The sequence below is a fragment of the Capsella rubella genome, unplaced genomic scaffold (assembly GCF_000375325.1).
Source record: "Capsella rubella cultivar Monte Gargano unplaced genomic scaffold, Caprub1_0 scaffold_5, whole genome shotgun sequence".
Taxonomy (NCBI): domain Eukaryota; kingdom Viridiplantae; phylum Streptophyta; class Magnoliopsida; order Brassicales; family Brassicaceae; genus Capsella; species Capsella rubella.
This window is the reverse complement of record NW_006238919.1, coordinates 10,538,694-10,555,131: the sequence shown is the minus strand read 5'-3', so window position 1 is coordinate 10,555,131 and position 16,438 is coordinate 10,538,694. Positions and strand designations below refer to the sequence as shown.

The 16,438-nt window shown below is 38.3% G+C and overlaps 5 protein-coding genes across 5 annotated transcripts; 3 read left to right on the top strand and 2 right to left on the bottom strand.

Annotated features, from left to right (window-relative positions):
* Window positions 1-84: 84 nt before the first annotated feature.
* On the top strand, window positions 85-1,921 carry LOC17886772 (probable protein phosphatase 2C 48). The gene is made up of 3 exons (XM_006292603.2): window positions 85-276; window positions 429-1,524; window positions 1,623-1,921. The coding sequence occupies exons 2-3, from the start codon at window positions 592-594 to the stop codon at window positions 1,842-1,844; spliced, it is 1,155 nt and encodes a 384-aa protein (XP_006292665.1). The 5' UTR covers window positions 85-276; window positions 429-591; the 3' UTR covers window positions 1,845-1,921.
* Window positions 1,922-2,097: 176 nt separating this feature from the next.
* Window positions 2,098-3,935, top strand: LOC17886679 (glutathione S-transferase L2, chloroplastic). Its single transcript, XM_023782785.1, has 9 exons — window positions 2,098-2,385; window positions 2,494-2,553; window positions 2,638-2,698; window positions 2,774-2,860; window positions 2,960-3,058; window positions 3,146-3,248; window positions 3,338-3,414; window positions 3,522-3,629; window positions 3,730-3,935. The coding sequence occupies exons 1-9, from the start codon at window positions 2,195-2,197 to the stop codon at window positions 3,826-3,828; spliced, it is 885 nt and encodes a 294-aa protein (XP_023638553.1). The 5' UTR covers window positions 2,098-2,194; the 3' UTR covers window positions 3,829-3,935.
* Window positions 3,889-5,986, bottom strand: LOC17886811 (CDP-diacylglycerol--glycerol-3-phosphate 3-phosphatidyltransferase 2). The gene is made up of 6 exons (XM_006292169.2): window positions 5,540-5,986; window positions 5,150-5,247; window positions 5,014-5,064; window positions 4,781-4,894; window positions 4,626-4,682; window positions 3,889-4,537 (listed from the first exon to the last, which is right to left on the bottom strand). The coding sequence occupies exons 1-6, from the start codon at window positions 5,724-5,726 to the stop codon at window positions 4,337-4,339; spliced, it is 708 nt and encodes a 235-aa protein (XP_006292231.1). The 5' UTR covers window positions 5,727-5,986; the 3' UTR covers window positions 3,889-4,336.
* A 1,798-nt stretch (window positions 5,987-7,784) lies between these two features.
* LOC17887452 (TBC1 domain family member 8B) lies at window positions 7,785-13,901 on the top strand. Its single transcript, XM_023782049.1, has 18 exons — window positions 7,785-8,074; window positions 8,572-8,641; window positions 8,984-9,586; window positions 9,761-9,940; window positions 10,050-10,163; window positions 10,267-10,325; window positions 10,684-10,750; window positions 10,842-10,893; window positions 10,979-11,071; window positions 11,235-11,318; window positions 11,432-11,838; window positions 11,944-12,005; window positions 12,112-12,181; window positions 12,437-12,517; window positions 12,599-12,700; window positions 12,980-13,104; window positions 13,238-13,355; window positions 13,481-13,901. The coding sequence occupies exons 1-18, from the start codon at window positions 7,995-7,997 to the stop codon at window positions 13,592-13,594; spliced, it is 2,481 nt and encodes an 826-aa protein (XP_023637817.1). The 5' UTR covers window positions 7,785-7,994; the 3' UTR covers window positions 13,595-13,901.
* Window positions 13,902-13,996: 95 nt separating this feature from the next.
* LOC17885281 (phosphoribosylformylglycinamidine cyclo-ligase, chloroplastic) lies at window positions 13,997-16,265 on the bottom strand. The gene is made up of 9 exons (XM_006292869.2): window positions 16,158-16,265; window positions 15,649-15,936; window positions 15,459-15,553; window positions 15,278-15,379; window positions 15,142-15,201; window positions 14,884-15,056; window positions 14,696-14,798; window positions 14,449-14,607; window positions 13,997-14,358 (listed from the first exon to the last, which is right to left on the bottom strand). Exons 2-9 carry the CDS (start codon window positions 15,932-15,934, stop codon window positions 14,185-14,187), a joined length of 1,152 nt encoding a protein of 383 aa, XP_006292931.1. The 5' UTR covers window positions 15,935-15,936; window positions 16,158-16,265; the 3' UTR covers window positions 13,997-14,184.
* Window positions 16,266-16,438: the final 173 nt, after the last annotated feature.

The window sequence follows — 16,438 nt, the reverse complement described above, 5'->3', positions numbered from 1 at the left end:
TCTCTCTCTAAAAAAAAACCCAAAATCCAACGTCTCCGTCTCTCTTGTCTTCTTCAAACGCGTCTTCTTCTCTCTCTCTATTTTAACCCTTTCATCGTCTCTTCCCTTTTTTTTTTTTTTTAAGTTTAGTTTCGTATTAGGAATCTTGCTAATCTTCTTTCCCCATCTAATCTCCTCATTGATCTGAAATCGAATGATGGATTTTTATTCTACGCTAATCTTTCTGAGATTATAAGGAACCCTATTTCTTTCATCTATCTCCTTTGATTTCATCAGGTATAAATAATTTTAATGGTTTTTGTTTTATCAGATTTTGATGGGTGTGTCAAAGTTGAAACCTTTCAGATTCCTGTGTTGGAGACTTTTGTAACCCCTTCTTTTGAGATTTTTCTAGATTGCTAAATGTTGTTTGTTTTGTGGGAATGCAGATTAATGTTGTTTACATTTGTGAATGCGTGTTTGAATTCTGAATCCTGGGTTTCTGGAGTTGGAATTGACAAGAAGAAGATTGGGTCTCATAATATAATAGTTATAAGCACTGATTTGATGAACGATTTGATTGCTGGTTCTTTTGGTTGAGACATGTGAATTATGGTATCTACTACATTTAGGAGAATTGTATCGCCTTGTTGGAGACCTTTTGGTATTGGAGAAGATTCTAGTCCTGCTGCTGATGATGCTAATGGCCGTCTCGATGGTCTCTTGTGGTACAAAGATTCTGGGAACCACATCACTGGGGAGTTTTCTATGGCTGTCGTTCAAGCTAACAACATTCTTGAAGATCATAGCCAGTTAGAATCTGGTCCTATTAGTTTGCACGATTCTGGTCCTGAGGCCACTTTTGTTGGTGTTTATGATGGTCATGGAGGTCCCGAGGCTGCTCGCTTTGTTAACCAAAGGCTCTTTCATAACATCAAGAGGTACACTTCAGAGCAGCGTGGCATCTCACCTGATGTAATCACCAGAGGCTTTGTAGCAACAGAGGAAGAGTTTCTTGGTTTAGTGCAGGAGCAATGGAAGAACAAGCCACAGATTGCTTCTGTGGGAGCTTGTTGCTTGGTTGGTATTGTTTGTAATGGTTTGTTGTATGTTGCAAACGCAGGAGATTCTCGGGTTGTGTTAGGGAAAATCGCAAATTCGTTCAAAGAGTTGAAAGCTGTTCAACTATCCACAGAGCATAATGCTAGTATCGAATCCGTGAGAGAGGAGTTACGTTTGTTGCATCCTGATGATCCGAATATCGTGGTCTTGAAACACAAAGTTTGGCGTGTTAAAGGGATTATTCAGGTTTCAAGATCCATTGGTGACGCGTACCTTAAGAGAGCAGAGTTTAATCAAGAGCCGTTGTTGCCAAAATTTAGAGTTCCAGAACGTTTTGAGAAGCCTATCATGAGAGCCGAACCGACGATAACAGTTCATAAGATTCACCCGGAAGATCAGTTTCTTATATTTGCCTCTGATGGTTTGTGGGAGCATCTAAGCAACCAGGAAGCTGTTGATATTGTCAATTCTTGTCCACGCAATGTAAGAAGACATTTTCACAATCACTCTTCTTGAACCCACTTTTCATTGGAGTAGCCACTCTCATATGTTGAACTGTGGTGTGTTTCTTTATTTTTCAGGGTGTGGCTCGGAAGCTAGTGAAAGCTGCATTACAAGAAGCAGCAAAGAAGAGAGAGATGAGATATTCAGATTTGGAGAAGATAGAACGTGGCATCAGGCGACACTTTCACGACGACATTACCGTTATTGTCGTCTTCCTCCACGCTACAAACTTCGCGACTCGAACTCCGATCTCTGTCAAAGGAGGTGGTCTCCTAGCAGCCAATAATGCCTTCTTATAGATCCTTTTTTTTCTTTTATTCTTTCCTTTTTTGAACCAGACTATTTGATTTTGTTTGCTTCTTTCTTAACAAATTGTGTTGAAAACAAATACTTTTTTTACAAATTATTTTCTGAACCAAAAAAAAAACTGTAAATTTTCTCTCTTTACCCCTCAAATCGCATTGTATTTTTCTCAATTTATAATAACCGACTCGAACCGAAAAAATCATCAGTTTGAACCTAAATAAAATCATTTCAAAAATCGACCGAATCAAACCGAAAATTGTGGCAGTGAAAGAAACAAAAGGTTCAGTGGAAACCACATTCCCGGAAAAATCCTTATCGGAGCTGAGAAAGTTTGTGTGAAGCTATGAGTGTCGGAGTTAATGTTAGCGTGTGCTCATATTCATCGCTTGCGCTGTCCACTAAGGACTTCTCCTCTATCTCCTCGTCTTCCCTCTCTCTTGATCGAAATATTCTCCGACCAGTCTCCGGCAGGCTAAGGTGTAAATCCTCTGGGAAACGTAGAATCGAACCAATATTAGCTGTTAAAGAATCGAGGTAGTCAAATATGTTTCGTTCTCTTGAAGGATTACAAAAGATCGTTTGTTTTGAGGGATTACAAAATATCATTTGTATCTGTCTGCTGTTGGTTTTTTTTGTTTGCAGTCGAGTACCGGAGCTTGATTCTTCTTCGGAGCCAGTTCAAGTGTTCGATGGATCAACTAGGTTTGTGTTTATTGATGCTTTTGTTTCTTTTCTGGAGATTCTATTACTAGTTGATGAACTGATTTTGGTTTTTGTGATTTGAAGGTTGTACATATCTTACTCTTGCCCATTTGCTCAGCGTGCGTGGATTGCTCGCAATTACAAGGTTGCATTTTGATCTATGTTGATTTGAAACCAACTTGAATTTAGATCAGTTCTCTTATGTTGCTTGTTTGTGCAGGGTCTACAAAACAAGATAGAACTTGTACCAATTGATCTCAAAAACAGGCCTGCTTGGTATAAGGAGAAAGTTTACGCCGCAAACAAGGTGTGAACTTTTCTTTTTTTGTAGCATATGTGACAGGATTTAGCCAAACTACATGGATGGCTAGAGATCTATTGTGCTTTGTTCTCTGTTGTAATGCAGGTGCCCGCATTAGAGCACAATAACCGAGTAATTGGAGAGAGCCTTGATCTGATTAAGTACATTGACACCAATTTTGAAGGGCCTTCACTTACCCCCGATGTGAGTATCCATTGACTTCGTTGATTTGTTGAGCTCCATTTAACACACCTATTAGAAGAGAGATATCAATGGATGGAATAACTACAGGGTTTAGAGAAGCAAGCAGCAGCTGATGAGTTGCTCTCCTACACTGACTCCTTCTCCAAGGCTGTGAGATCCACATTAAACGGCACTGACAGTAATGCAGCAGGTGATTGGAAGATGAAGTTTTTATCTTCCTTCTGTGTTTCTAGAAACATTATTTTGCTATGTTATGAATCTTGTCTTCCATTTCTTCAGATGCTACATTTGATTACATCGAGCAGGCACTTTCCAAATTCAATGAAGGCCCTTTCTTCCTTGGCCAATTTACTTTGGTATTGTCATATGTCAATTATATTTTCACTCAGTTTGTTGAACCTATACCATTATCAGCTCTCGATGCTGAGACAGACAAAATTGTTATGTATATATATATCTACAGGTCGATGTTGCATATGCTCCATTCATAGAGAGATTTCAGCTTATCTTAAGGGATGTAACGAATGTGGATATCACATCTGGTCGGCCTAACCTCACCCTTTGGATTCAGGTTAAGTTATTACCTCGACGTTCATATCTATCTTTCATCCTAAGGCTAAAAGTACCCCATACACATGCACTAATCTCTTGTTCTTCGCCTTTTTATGCAGGAGATGTACAAGATCGAAGCTTTCACTGAAACCCGTCAAGATCCGAAAGAGCTAGTTGAAAGATACAAAAAACGAGTTCAAGCAGAAGCACGACTTTAAGCAGATGATTCTCCGGATTTCTCAATTTACAAGGGTTAAAAAGAGTCAAATGAGAAGAGATATTGTAATCAGGAATTTATATATATAAATTATATTGTTTTGGAATAGCATCTACATAACAGGCAACAACTGTATTCATTTATCCTAGAGTTCATGCGACCAAGTAGGTCTTCAACTAGAACAATTTTTCACCTGCTGCTTTCCCGTCATTGCCAATAAGATTGTGCTTGCTGCTTCACTAAAGTTCAGTGCGTGCCGAGGAGCAACGTGATTCAGTGATATTATACAAAACCAAACCAAGCTGAGCACGATCCCAATTCCCAAAGTTGAAAACAGAAGTAAAGCATCATATAAGAGTCTTATAGTGCTTGCTCAGCTAATTTCAATTTGTATCCAGATAGAAATTAGTCAGCTTTCTTCAAGAAGAAGAGAGGTAAAATGTCGCTGAGCAAATCTTCCATTCTATGTGTATATACTGAATGCAAAAGCCCGAAAAGAGAGTTTGGTGCTACTTCTTTAGCAGTACTCTCCATATTTTCCTCATATAAACAACTAAAGACCATATAGAGAGCCCTGCAGATACATAGAGCAACCCAATACCCGACGGTAATAGTCTCTCAAAACTGCTATCCCGGCTTGCAAGAAGTATGGTTAGCGCTATCATCTGCGTTGCAGTTTTCCACTTTCCCAAGCTATTTACAGCAACAGCCTGTGAGCACCAATGCCAGTTCCATGGTTTAAGTAATGAAAACTTACATAAAGACCCAAGAGAATGCATATGATGGTGTTAACTATACCTCTGAAAGCTTGCCATTTTGAGATGCGGCCCATTCTCTTACAGCAGACATAGTAATCTACAGTGAGAGTATTACCATATAGTTTAGAAGAGAGAGCTGATAAATGCGGATTAGTTATTGACATCTAAGCATACTGTCAACTGTCTATATCTTACCTCTCTGCCAATGATGGCGATTGAAGGTACAGTCACTAACCATGGAACTGGTCCAAAGACAACGGCGTTCATTGGTTTAGTGCACAACAATATCAATGTAGCTGCTACCATAAGCTGCATACCAATGACATGAATCAGAATGATCAAAAACTTTCCTTTTTAACAACGACAAGGCTTAAGATGAAGAAAATACAAACAGGAGAGAAAGGTAGCTAATGAAAAAGCTCTCTCACCTTATCTGCCACCGGATCCAAAAATGCACCAAATGCAGAACCTAATCTCATCTGCAAAAGCACATCTCACAGTGGTACAGAACAGCCCACAATTTAAACTATGCAGAAGAACATGAAAGGGTAAAAACTGAAGTACCTTCCGAGCAATATATCCATCAAGCCAATCTGTAATGGCTGCTGCAATAAAAATACTTGTTGTAGCAGTTCTCCCCCACCAGCAATCAACGTAAAAGGCTACATTCAAAACAAAAGGGGATAAGAGATACAATCAAAATCAGGAATGGGACTTCAAAAGATCCAATTCAGATGATTTGAACAAGTGAAGTACACATAGAAAATAAGCTCAATTTCTCGAATTCAAGCAAAACAAAATTCTGATCTGAAATCGAATTCAACAGAGCCAGAGAAAAAATTCACAATCGCCACTTAGTATAGATCTGATGAATAGAATCCTATCACACACGGAACAAGGGAAATGACTCCAAACAGAATTCAGAGTCGAGAAAACCAAAAAGGATCAACGTACTGGCGACGAGAATAGGAACGGCAGCTACACGGCCAAGGGTTAATACGGTAGGCAATGTAAGCACTTTAGAAGATAGCTGCTGTGGCCGTGGAGGCAATGGCGAAGAATGGCGATTACGGAGCAATGAATCTTCTTTGCCACCAGCGAAACTGTTCTGATCCACATTCACGGTATCTTCTTCACCCATATCCGCAACACAAGAGCTGATCTGAAGAAAAAAACGACGATCCGGTGTTTCTCCGACGAAGAGGAAGAAGGAAGAAGAAAGGGCGGTGGCGACACCGACCTGAATCCGGAACCCTAAGCCTTTATGGGACACACACAACGGCCAATAATAATAATAATGCAGCTTAGAGAGATGCTAATGTACGCAAAACAAAGCGAGCCGGGGGGCCGTAACGTGCGCCGCAAATCGTCGACATGGATCGACGAATGTTAATGAAGCAAATGGCATCGTTTTGGGCCTTCCCTTTTCTTTTCTTTTTTTTTTTTCCTGTAAATTCTAAGCTTATTTTGGTTTTATATTTTGGTGAGATGTCAATTTCCATTTTCATATTTCCAAAATGTCCAAACTTGTTGTATGTCTTTTATTTTGTTTTTTTCTCTATGATTCTTGTTATTTTTGTTAGAACGGTATGCCGAAACTATGTAATCGGATTTTTATTTGTATTTTTCCATTTAAAGTGGCCAAAAAAAATGTTAATATTTTGTATTGTATTATACAGTTTGGTATATTGCTCAAAAATGTTAATAGTAGATAGTGGTATCATAGTGGTTAAAAGAAGGAGTAGATCAAGATCAGTGACCAGTACTATTGACGAACCATAAATTGAAATGCAAATTATACTGAAACATCTTTCGAAAAACACAAAGCATGTCCATGTGTAGATTCTGACAGCAAAAATAGCAAAATTAGTTACAAAACAAGACTTTTTTATCAAATCCTATATCATAAGAGACAATCTATATTAGCTTAGTCTTTTTTAGATATGGATCGATTTACATTTATATTGTAACTTAGTTCGCAATGCCTACATAACAGTTTTGAACACAATAGCCATCAAGCTATTTCTCAAACAGTTTATATTTAAAATAAGAAATATACTAGAAATACATAATTAAGGCTTTATATATTTCTAGTATAGAAATAACTTGAAATTGGAGGTACGTAGATGTAAACATGTGAAGAGCATTTGCATTACTTAGATGATATGATATACAATCTAGTACAAGATTCTTATTATTGTTATTGCTATATAAATATATTTTATTTTGGCAGATTTAATTAGTTCCCTAGAAAAGTCCTTTACCAACTCCGAAAGCAATTGTACCTTTACCGACAAATCGACAAACCATTACAATCCCCACAACATGATTATTTCTTCTTTTCATATCTTATTCGATCTTTAAAACAAATAATATGAATCTCATTAATAGAATAAGTAGTTGTTTAAACCATGAATATGTATATTTTGAAGTAGTAGAATAGAGAATGTTTGAAGTTGGAAACCATGCAATGCATGGGAGATATAACTATTGTTTACTTACCAAGTTTATATGATGCTCCTCACATTTATTCTACTTTTATATAACAACAGGTACGTACTCCCTATTCCTTAACAACCACCGACGTTCGTATTTGTAAAACTCCAACAATGGTGGTTAATTAGCCGCATCCGTTGCATTTGAATCAACTCAGATCTTTAGATTACAAAACGTTGAGAGAGTTGAAGTTAGAGTTACGATGTATTCATGAATCATGACTTAGATATATGTCCCTCCTTAACCCTATATCTAACCACCTACGTACGTAGTCCATATTTCAAAGTAGGTGATATGAACTCCACAACTACACCTAGTCCCATATTCTCTTAATCATATTATTTCATTTTTTTCCCTTTTTACTTAGGAATGTAAAAGATGTTTTAACTGTTCAATAAATTAGTTAAAAATTATTATTAATAAAATAAAAAAAATCGTGGAAGTAGCTGTGAAATTCACAGTTTACATTAAAAAAAAAGGAAATAGTTAAAAAATCAGAGTCAAAAAAGTAAAAAATAAAAAATAACAAGACTTTTTAATAATGGGAGAAAGATAAGAGAAAGAAGACCTTTTGGAGTCCGAGTGAGAGAGAGTGTAAACGCAGTCAAAAAAGTTAAATTATAATTTTTCACATAATCAAATCACATGTAATAAACAACCTTGGTCGACAATCTCGCCCTTTCCATGTGATTCCTCCACTTCCTCCTTCTTCTTCTTCCTCTCTTCTCTCTCTCTCTCTCTCTCTCTTTCTCTCTACTGCTTCAACTTCCTCCTTCTTCTTCTATTTCAACTTCAGTCGCGTAATCATGAGATGACCGACTAGCCTCGAGATTGGATCTTCTTCGTATACTTCGTCTTCTCACCAGGTTTCTCAACTCTTCTTCACCGGCTAGATCTCTTTTCTCCTTAACGAATGAGGAGCGCCGCCGCCGTCGCTGCTGCTGCTGCTGCTTCCAAGCCTCTTAATCCTCTCGTCGCCTTCGAGCACAAGAGGTTTCGCCTTTTTTTCTCTCACTTTCGTCTCTACATTTCTGCTTCTCTTCCTGGTTTGAACTTGCGCTTCTCTCTTCTTTTGAGCTTTTGCTAGACTCGCTGCGAAATTAATGTGGTATCTCCGATTATCAGAGTTTATTCTGGCTTTTAATATGTTTGCGTGATTTAGCATTTTCTTAAACAATTAGTCAGATGATTTTTGGTGAATATTGATCTTGATTTGAATGCTGATTATTGCTCTCAGTGTGGCATAATCGTAAGCTTAGGTGGTCTTTGATAGCCAATTCGAGTTGTTTGAGAGAAAATCTAGGAGCTGTGCTTTGATTAAATTTTCTTGTGCAGTTCAATTTCTTAAAAACAAACTTAAATGGGATGCATATTTGTGTTGACGGGTGTACAAAAAAAAAATCTAGGATATTTAGAGATTTCTTCTCTGTAGATTGGATTTAACATATCATTGGTCTCTTGGGAATTCATTTGGCCATTTTTATCAACAGGGATGCGTATGGATTTCCTGTGAGACCTCAACATGTGCAGAGATACAGAGAATATGCTGATATTTACAAGGTTCTGTATCTATATCTCCTACTTTGGATTTTCATCCACATAATTTATTGCAACAGCTTTGTTTTTCCTTTCATTTGGTTATGAGACTGGGGAATCATCGTGAGAATGCTGATTCCATGTAGAATCCTAGTCATATAGAAATTCTGTGTGAAAGATATTTGAGCTGGACTAACCTAGAACTACACTAATTAATGTGCATGTCGAACTACACACCTTCCTTTCATACCAAATTTGTAATCATTTCTTTTTGGTTCTTGAAATGGTAGAAACAGATTTCTATCATTATTTCCTAAATACTGTAAGTCCCCTAAACTTGTGATGTCACTCTTTCCTTACAATCAGGAAGAAGAAGAGGAAAGGTCGGACAGGTGGAATAGTTTCTTGGAAGATCATGTTGAATCGACTGAGTTACCTGCAAACGGATCATCTGGAAATAGTCTAGACCTGTCTAGTGAAAGTGACAAGGAAAAAGAAAAGGAATTAAACAAGGGGCCTGGTGAAGATCTTCATACTGACAAGTTAGGTTCTGATGTAACTCCTGATAATGCAACTGAGGAAGAAGGACACCCCGAGGCAGAGAAGGATGTTCACAGAGTGCAATTATGGACTGAGATCAGACCATCTTTACGATCAATTGAAGACTTAATGAGCAGCCGTGTCAAGAAGAAGGGGGATATATCAAAATGCGAGCAAGAGACGCCGAAGGTGAAATCTTCACCCTCATTTGATGATGCCAAATCTTCCAAGGGAGCGTCTGAGAATGATTCTGAAGACGAGTTCTATGATGTTGAGAGGTCGGATGTTCAGGATGGTTCTTCTTCAGATGGTGCAAGTGTCTCTGGCATTCCTGTTGCTGCTAATGCAAGTCCAATGTCTACATGTCCTTGGAAGGAAGAACTTGAAGTGCTGATTCGCGGTGGTGTACCTATGGCGCTGAGGGGAGAGGTAATAAATCTTGGCGTGTTAAAATTTCTGCCTTATGTTCCTATATGATATCATGTTCTAGCTCTCATTCTATAGTTTGTTAGTCGTCGATCTTGTTCAATTATAAAAATCACATTTAATAACAACATCGATCTTGTTCAATTATAAAAATCACATTTAATAACAAAATTTCAGTTATGGCAAGCATTTGTGGGTGTGAGGAAACGACGCTGCAAAGATTATTACCAAAACCTGCTTGCTGCAGATAGTTCTGGGAACACCATAGAGAAAGAGGATACGCAGCATGTTGATGATAAAGGTTCAAGTAGAGACTCTCTTGCTGTTGTGGAAAAATGGAAAGGACAGATAGAAAAGGTAGTACTTGAAAATTCATTCAGCATTGACCCTCTATATCCAGTGGTGCAGCGCTGGCTTATGCTGAAGTTGATCGGGATTCTTATCCTGTTACTTGTTTGGAGAACAGGACTTGCCTCGGACATTTCCAGGTCATCCTGCCCTAGATGATGATGGTCGAAATGCCCTGCGGCGTTTGCTTACGGCTTATGCTAGGCATAATCCTTCTGTTGGATACTGTCAGGTATTGGCTCTTAATCAATATTATGACTCTTTTTTTCAGTACGAGAGATAGTAAATTAACATTAATATCCAGCTAATATCTTGTGTCTACATACGTTCTGCAGGCTATGAATTTCTTTGCTGCGCTTTTATTGCTTTTGATGCCAGAAGAAAATGCCTTTTGGTATGTTCACAATTTTTTCATGAATTTATAATCTCCGAGTCCTAATATTGTTTCCTGTGAAAAACGAACTCCTTGGTTCTGTGTTTAGTTTGTGTATCTATCACATTTACTTCTTCCGAATATGAAATGTTCTTAGACCATTCTCTGTATCCTTATTTTTTCCTAAACCAATGTTGTTTCATTAATACTATTTTCATTTCTAATTTTATTAACACGTAGTTCTTGTTCTTTCTCTAGTTTTTATAACTTTCACTTTCATTTTCTTCTGATTGAATTAACTGTTATTAGACATCCTTATATATTCTCTTTTTTTCTTAAACCATTGGCCCTTCTAACTAATTACTTGTGATTTTTGTAGGGCACTGACAGGAATCATTGATGACTATTTCGATGGTTATTATTCAGAAGAAATGATAGAGTCTCAGGTGATAGTATTAGTTGCCTGTCTATACATTTGCACAAATTTTAGGCCAGACTAGTGATAGCATCATGACAACATGTACCCTTGTATTTCAGGTTGATCAACTAGTTCTGGAGGAGTTGGTTCGAGAAAGATTTCCTAAATTGGGTAAGTTCCTTCACAGATTTTGTTGCTTCATCTTACAGAATGTTCAAAGGTAGTACTAAGCTCTGTGATTTTTGTATGTCTACAGTTCATCATCTGGATTATCTTGGAGTGCAAGTGGCTTGGGTTACAGGGCCATGGTTTCTTTCCATCTTCATGAATATGCTTCCATGGGAAAGTGGTCAGGTTTTAAACATTGGAATTACAGCTTTCGTGTTTAAAAATGAGAAATTGAGTAACTTGTAATTTATGATGGAAATCTGTTAAAATTTGAATATCTTTCTCGTTGTGATTTGGGACTGAGCACTCATTGTCTTTCTAAATGTCCATCTTCTTGATTGCAGTTCTTAGAGTCTGGGATGTGCTTCTCTTTGAAGGAACTCGTGTTATGCTTTTCAGAACAGCACTCGCATTGATGGAACTATATGGTACTTGATAGAAACTGGTGGTCTTTCAATTGAAGTGATATGTTTTGTGGACCTTCTGGACGGAGTGGCGTCATCATCGAGACTGCTCTAATTTATGCTTTAAATTACCTCAGGTCCTGCATTAGTTACAACGAAGGACGCTGGAGACGCTGTTACTTTGCTACAATCACTGACTGGATCAACATTTGATAGTAGCCAGCTCGTTTTGACTGCTTGCATGGGTTACCAAAATGTACATGAAATTAGATTGCAGGAATTACGAAGCAAGCATAGGCCAGCTGTGATAGCTGCACTTGAGGAAAGATCAAAGGGACTTCAAGCCTGGAGGGATTCTAAGGGCCTGGCCTCCAAATTATATAATTTCAAGCAAGACCCAAAATCTGTTTTGGTGGATAGCAAAGCCTCATTGACAAATGGGAGTTTGTCTCGATCTGAATCAGGATCAAGTAATGCAGATGAACTGTTAGTTAGCCTGACTGGGGATGGGGAGGTAGATTCTGTTCAAGATCTTCAAGCGCAGGTAATTTTTTGTCATTCCTATTGGCTTGAAGATGCTTCCCATAGAAAAGATCACTTGATACCTACAGTGGAACCCCTCCTAGAAGTTGACTGAATTTTTTTTCAGGTTCTGTGGTTGAAGGCTGATCTCTGCAAGTTGCTTGAGGAGAAACGATCAGCTCTGCTTAGGTTAGTTTCGTTTCTCAATAATAACTGAAAACGAAACAGTAGAAGCTTTATTTCTCCTTATTCTTCCTCAATATGTAACGTCTCCAATCTTCCTATTTTGTGGTAGAGCTGAAGAGTTGGAGATAGCACTCATGGAGATAGTCAAGGAAGACAATCGGCGTCAACTGAGTGCCAAGGTATTCTCATAAAGATTACCACTTGACAGTTATTTTTCTACTTAAGCTCTAAGCTCGCATTATGTTACTTGTTTCCATGTTCTGAATACAAATACCACTTTCACCATCATTGCTTTCCTTTCTCTCTTTTCTTCTCCTGCTGGTTCCTAGTCTCTCATCTCTGTGCTGATATAATTTGAAGGCTCATTGGTGCTAAGTTAATTTTGAGATAGTCTTGAGATGTGATATGCTACTTGTCATGAATGTGGACTTCAGGTCGAACAGTTAGAGCAAGATATGGCCGAAGTTCAGAGACTCCTTTCTGATAAGCAGGAACAAGAAGGTGCAATGCTACAGGTTTGCATTTGCATGATCAGTCTGTTTTTTCTTTTCGTTTATGGCTGATAAAAGTTCTGAGATGAATTGATACTTATGAAGGTCTTGATGCGAGTGGAGCAAGAACAGAAGGTTACAGAAGATGCACGAAGATTTGCTGAGCAGGATGCAGAAGCGCAGAGATATGCTGCTCAAGTCTTGCAGGTAAAAAAGTTTGCACTGACTCCTACTAACATAAATGTGGCTAGGCTATTTAGTTTCAAAGAGCTTCAACTGTCTCTAGTTATAGGTCATTACTCACCTCCCATGGAGTAGAGTTACACATTAGTTTAATGAAATGGAATCTCTGTATATTCTGTATTAACTTTTGTCTGCAACTATTCAGAGCTGCTTGTTTCAAATGCTACTTTATTTCCTCATCCTTTTTTATACCCTCCAGTTTATCTTAGATCTTTTGTGTAACGGAAATGATTAATGGTCCAGGAAAAATACGAGGAAGCTGTTGCTGCACTTGCTGAAATGGAGAAGAGAGCAGTGATGGCAGAGTCCATGCTCGAGGCGACTTTGCAGTATCAATCTGGCCAACTCAAAGCACAACCTTCACCACGGTGTGTTCTTTTTACCTGATACAACTCAAAACATAAATTATGTACATAACAATAAACACAACGGGTTATGCCTAGTGAAGTGACTCACCCGTGTATGTTCTTAATTGGGTATATACATATGTTACCGATACAGGCCAGTGAACCAAGATTCGCCTGTCAAAAATATCAACGATAATTTTCCAGAACCTCCTCCAAGCAGAATCAGTTTGCTAGCACGGCCATTTGGGCTAGGGTGGCGTGACAAGAACAAGGTAAGTCTTCTTCTTACATAAAACATATCTAGAGACGGCTTCAGCCAAGAAACACCTCGAAATTAAAACCAAATAGTTTATCCTGTTTATGCATCATCATATATGAACTGACCCGCAATTTGCAGAACACAACACCTGAAAAAACTCCGGAGCATGTAAGTGACGAGAAGCCATCATCAACAGAGGGAAAAGAGACTAACTCTGAACCAACAGAGGCCAATGTCCAAGACATTTCCTAGGTATAATACCCCTTGAAGCTCTCGTTTCCACTCCCATCTTCAAATGTTAGTTCTTAAATCGTCCCAAAGTGTAGACGCAATAGCTTCTCAGTTCTCAGTCACCCATTTTCCATATTTCCGGATTGTAGTTTTGGACATAAGTTCTAAATGTGTTCATTTGTTGTTTGTGATATGTTACAAATATATTCATTTTGAGGTGGGATACATACAAGACATGAATGGTGTATAGTTCATTAATCTGTAAACTAGCAAGGTTCTCTTGGTCGTGGATACCACCAGTTTTATTATATATGAATTTTGTGAAGAATGCTATCCTTCGACAAATTAGCCTCGACTCATACCAACTAGGCAACTACTCGTTTGTGTTGAATAAAATTTCCTTCAACATACAAAGTGCAACCATGAGCTTAAACTCATACCAAGTACATTGGTTATGTTATCATAACATTTGAACATGATACATGACGTTCTCAAAAATGCCTTATCTCATGGTTTGTAACCTCATAAAACCCGGTACACAATTACTTCTTAAAAGTGGACTCATTCTTAAGAACTGTGGGAAACAAAAACACAGAAGTACACGCAGCATTCTACTGATAGCTTACTCCTTCACCATTTATAACCTCTCCTACGCGATAGGCGACATAGTCCCCATCCTTGGCTTCTTGTAGTATTCGCGAAGCCGCCTCTGGAGTAACCACCATAACCATCCCTATTCCCAGATTAAACGTCCTTCTCATCTCACTGTCTTCTATTCTCCCAGACTAAATAATAAACCAGAAAACAATCAAACATTTTCAAGAATAAACAATCGTTCTGTTCAGGGTATCTATGATTATCTCCTCTTCCATTACCTGCTGGATCCATTTGAACAAAGGTGGAAGTTCCCAAGCATCAGTGTTAATAACAGCACCCAAACCATCAGGGAAGACTCGGGGAATGTTGTCTGTGAAACCTCCACCTGTTATATGAGCTATCCCCTTCACTCCTCCTCTACTGATTATGTCAAGCACCTGTGAATAGCAGAGAGAGAGACAGAGAGAAAGTCATAAAACTGTTACAAATGTAATTATAGAAATTTCTGTTGACAAGAAAACCAACCTGTTTTACATAAATGACAGTGGGTGCCATTAGAGCTTCACCAAGTGTACTTGATCCACCTGGAAGTGCATCATTCAGCGAAAGATTGCTTCGAGCCAATACCCTGGAACAATTTCGATGCCCATTGGAATGTGGTTAAGTGGCATGAAATCAAAAGATTAAATTCTCGACTATCGCAAACCTTTTACCTTCTTACTAAAGAGAAACCATTGGAATGAACGCCACTAGAGGGGAGGCCAATAAGAACATCTCCAGCAACAATGTTTTTTCCGTTGATAACAGCATCTTTTTTTACTATGCCTACTGCAAACCCACTGAGATCGTACTCGCCTTCTGCATAAAAGCCAGGCATCTCTGCAGTCTAAAAAGAGCCAAAAGGAAAATTATGGAAAGATGCGTAAACTACATTTTCTGAATCTGCAATTGAGTGCAACTATAACACATACCTCTCCTCCTAAGAGAGCACATTCCGATTGCCGACAACCTTCAACAATCCCTTTAATGACCTGGAAACAAGCACACATCAACATCAAGTCCTAAAGCATGCTCAAACTAAAGGGGAAAGAGATGAAGCAATGGTACCTTTTCTGCAAGGTCTACATCAAGACGACTAGTAGCAAAGTAATCTAGGAAAAACAGAGGTTTTGCACCAGAAGTAATAATATCATTCACACTCATAGCAACCTGTAAAAAAAGCAAAACAATGAGGATTTGTTTGGGGACTAACATAAATAAAACACAAACAAAAAGACAATATCTTTACCAAGTCGATTCCAATGGTGTCATGAATTCCAGTCTCAAATGCCAATTTCAGTTTCGTTCCTACACCATCCGTACCAGCTACGAGATAATCATCACCTGCTCAAACAAAGCCACACACACTCATTCATTAGAAGACGGAAACTTTCAACATCCAGGTGAAATTTTGAAGTTTTAAAGATAGATATATGTACCTAGTGGAAAGAGACCACCGAATCCGCCAATTCCAGGAGCCATCTTCGCTATACGTTTAACAAGCTCAGTCCCAGCATCGATATCAACACCAGAATCTTTGTAAGTGAGACTATCAGTGTCATCATCTTTCTTGGACATGGATATAACACGAGATACCCTAGTCGTCTTCTGAGAAAAGCTGACGGAGAGTGGTCTTGGTGATGACACAGAGGAGAAAAGGTGTCGATTCACAGTGTCAAGAGACGAAAAGCAGGCAGAAGAAGACTGCAAAATCCGAGCTTCCATGGCTTCAACAGTAGCAGATACAACAAGAGAGTAAGAGCAGTAGCAATTAACAAAAAGGCTAAAACTTTCAAGAGACTAAAGATAAAAAAAGCATACATAGGGTCGGAAAAAGTTAAGGCAATGGCGATTATATTTCGCAGGAACGAGAGACTGAAACTAAGCAAATGGATAGAAGAGAGGGATTCAACAAAGGTTGAAAGAACGAAAGCTAGTCATGACTTACCGGAGAGAGACACTGAGAATTGAGGCGACGCCGGGATAGAGTGACTGGAGTAGTTTCAGAGAGAGAGAGAGAGAGACTAATGAGGAAAAGCAGAAAACAAATACGAATGCTTTAAAACCCTAAACACTCTGCTCCTTGTTTTTGTCTTTATTTTTATTTGTTTGCTACCAAAAAAATTGAAAAAAAAATACGAAATTAAAGTTAATGAGATAAAACATTAATCTATTGGTGAATTAATTTGCCAATATTAGTTTTAATTTTATTTTTTCGATGTTATGACA

What these genes read in the sequence shown, in the direction of transcription:
- LOC17886772 (XM_006292603.2), top strand. Translation starts at nt 592, where the DNA reads ATGGTATCTACTACATTTAGGAGAATTGTATCGCCTTGTTGGAGACCT. An exon ending in TCAATTCTTGTCCACGCAAT is followed by an intron (nt 1,525 to 1,622) that starts GTAAGAAGACAT and finishes TTTATTTTTCAG; the next exon opens with GGTGTGGCTCGGAAGCTAGT.
- LOC17886679 (XM_023782785.1), top strand. Translation starts at nt 2,195, where the DNA reads ATGAGTGTCGGAGTTAATGTTAGCGTGTGCTCATATTCATCGCTTGCG. An exon ending in GTGTTCGATGGATCAACTAG is followed by an intron (nt 2,554 to 2,637) that starts GTTTGTGTTTAT and finishes TGTGATTTGAAG; the next exon opens with GTTGTACATATCTTACTCTT. An exon ending in GGCCTTCACTTACCCCCGAT is followed by an intron (nt 3,059 to 3,145) that starts GTGAGTATCCAT and finishes GAATAACTACAG; the next exon opens with GGTTTAGAGAAGCAAGCAGC.
- LOC17886811 (XM_006292169.2), bottom strand. Translation starts at nt 5,726, where the DNA reads ATGGGTGAAGAAGATACCGTGAATGTGGATCAGAACAGTTTCGCTGGT. An exon ending in ATGGATATATTGCTCGGAAG is followed by an intron (nt 5,065 to 5,149) that starts GTACTTCAGTTT and finishes GTGCTTTTGCAG; the next exon opens with ATGAGATTAGGTTCTGCATT. An exon ending in TGGATCCGGTGGCAGATAAG is followed by an intron (nt 4,895 to 5,013) that starts GTGAGAGAGCTT and finishes ATTGGTATGCAG; the next exon opens with CTTATGGTAGCAGCTACATT.
- LOC17887452 (XM_023782049.1), top strand. Translation starts at nt 7,995, where the DNA reads ATGAGGAGCGCCGCCGCCGTCGCTGCTGCTGCTGCTGCTTCCAAGCCT. An exon ending in GTCGCCTTCGAGCACAAGAG is followed by an intron (nt 8,075 to 8,571) that starts GTTTCGCCTTTT and finishes TTTTATCAACAG; the next exon opens with GGATGCGTATGGATTTCCTG. An exon ending in AAACGATCAGCTCTGCTTAG is followed by an intron (nt 12,006 to 12,111) that starts GTTAGTTTCGTT and finishes ATTTTGTGGTAG; the next exon opens with AGCTGAAGAGTTGGAGATAG.
- LOC17885281 (XM_006292869.2), bottom strand. Translation starts at nt 15,934, where the DNA reads ATGGAAGCTCGGATTTTGCAGTCTTCTTCTGCCTGCTTTTCGTCTCTT. An exon ending in ACACCATTGGAATCGACTTG is followed by an intron (nt 15,380 to 15,458) that starts GTAAAGATATTG and finishes CTTTTTTTACAG; the next exon opens with GTTGCTATGAGTGTGAATGA. An exon ending in CTGTCATTTATGTAAAACAG is followed by an intron (nt 14,608 to 14,695) that starts GTTGGTTTTCTT and finishes TGCTATTCACAG; the next exon opens with GTGCTTGACATAATCAGTAG.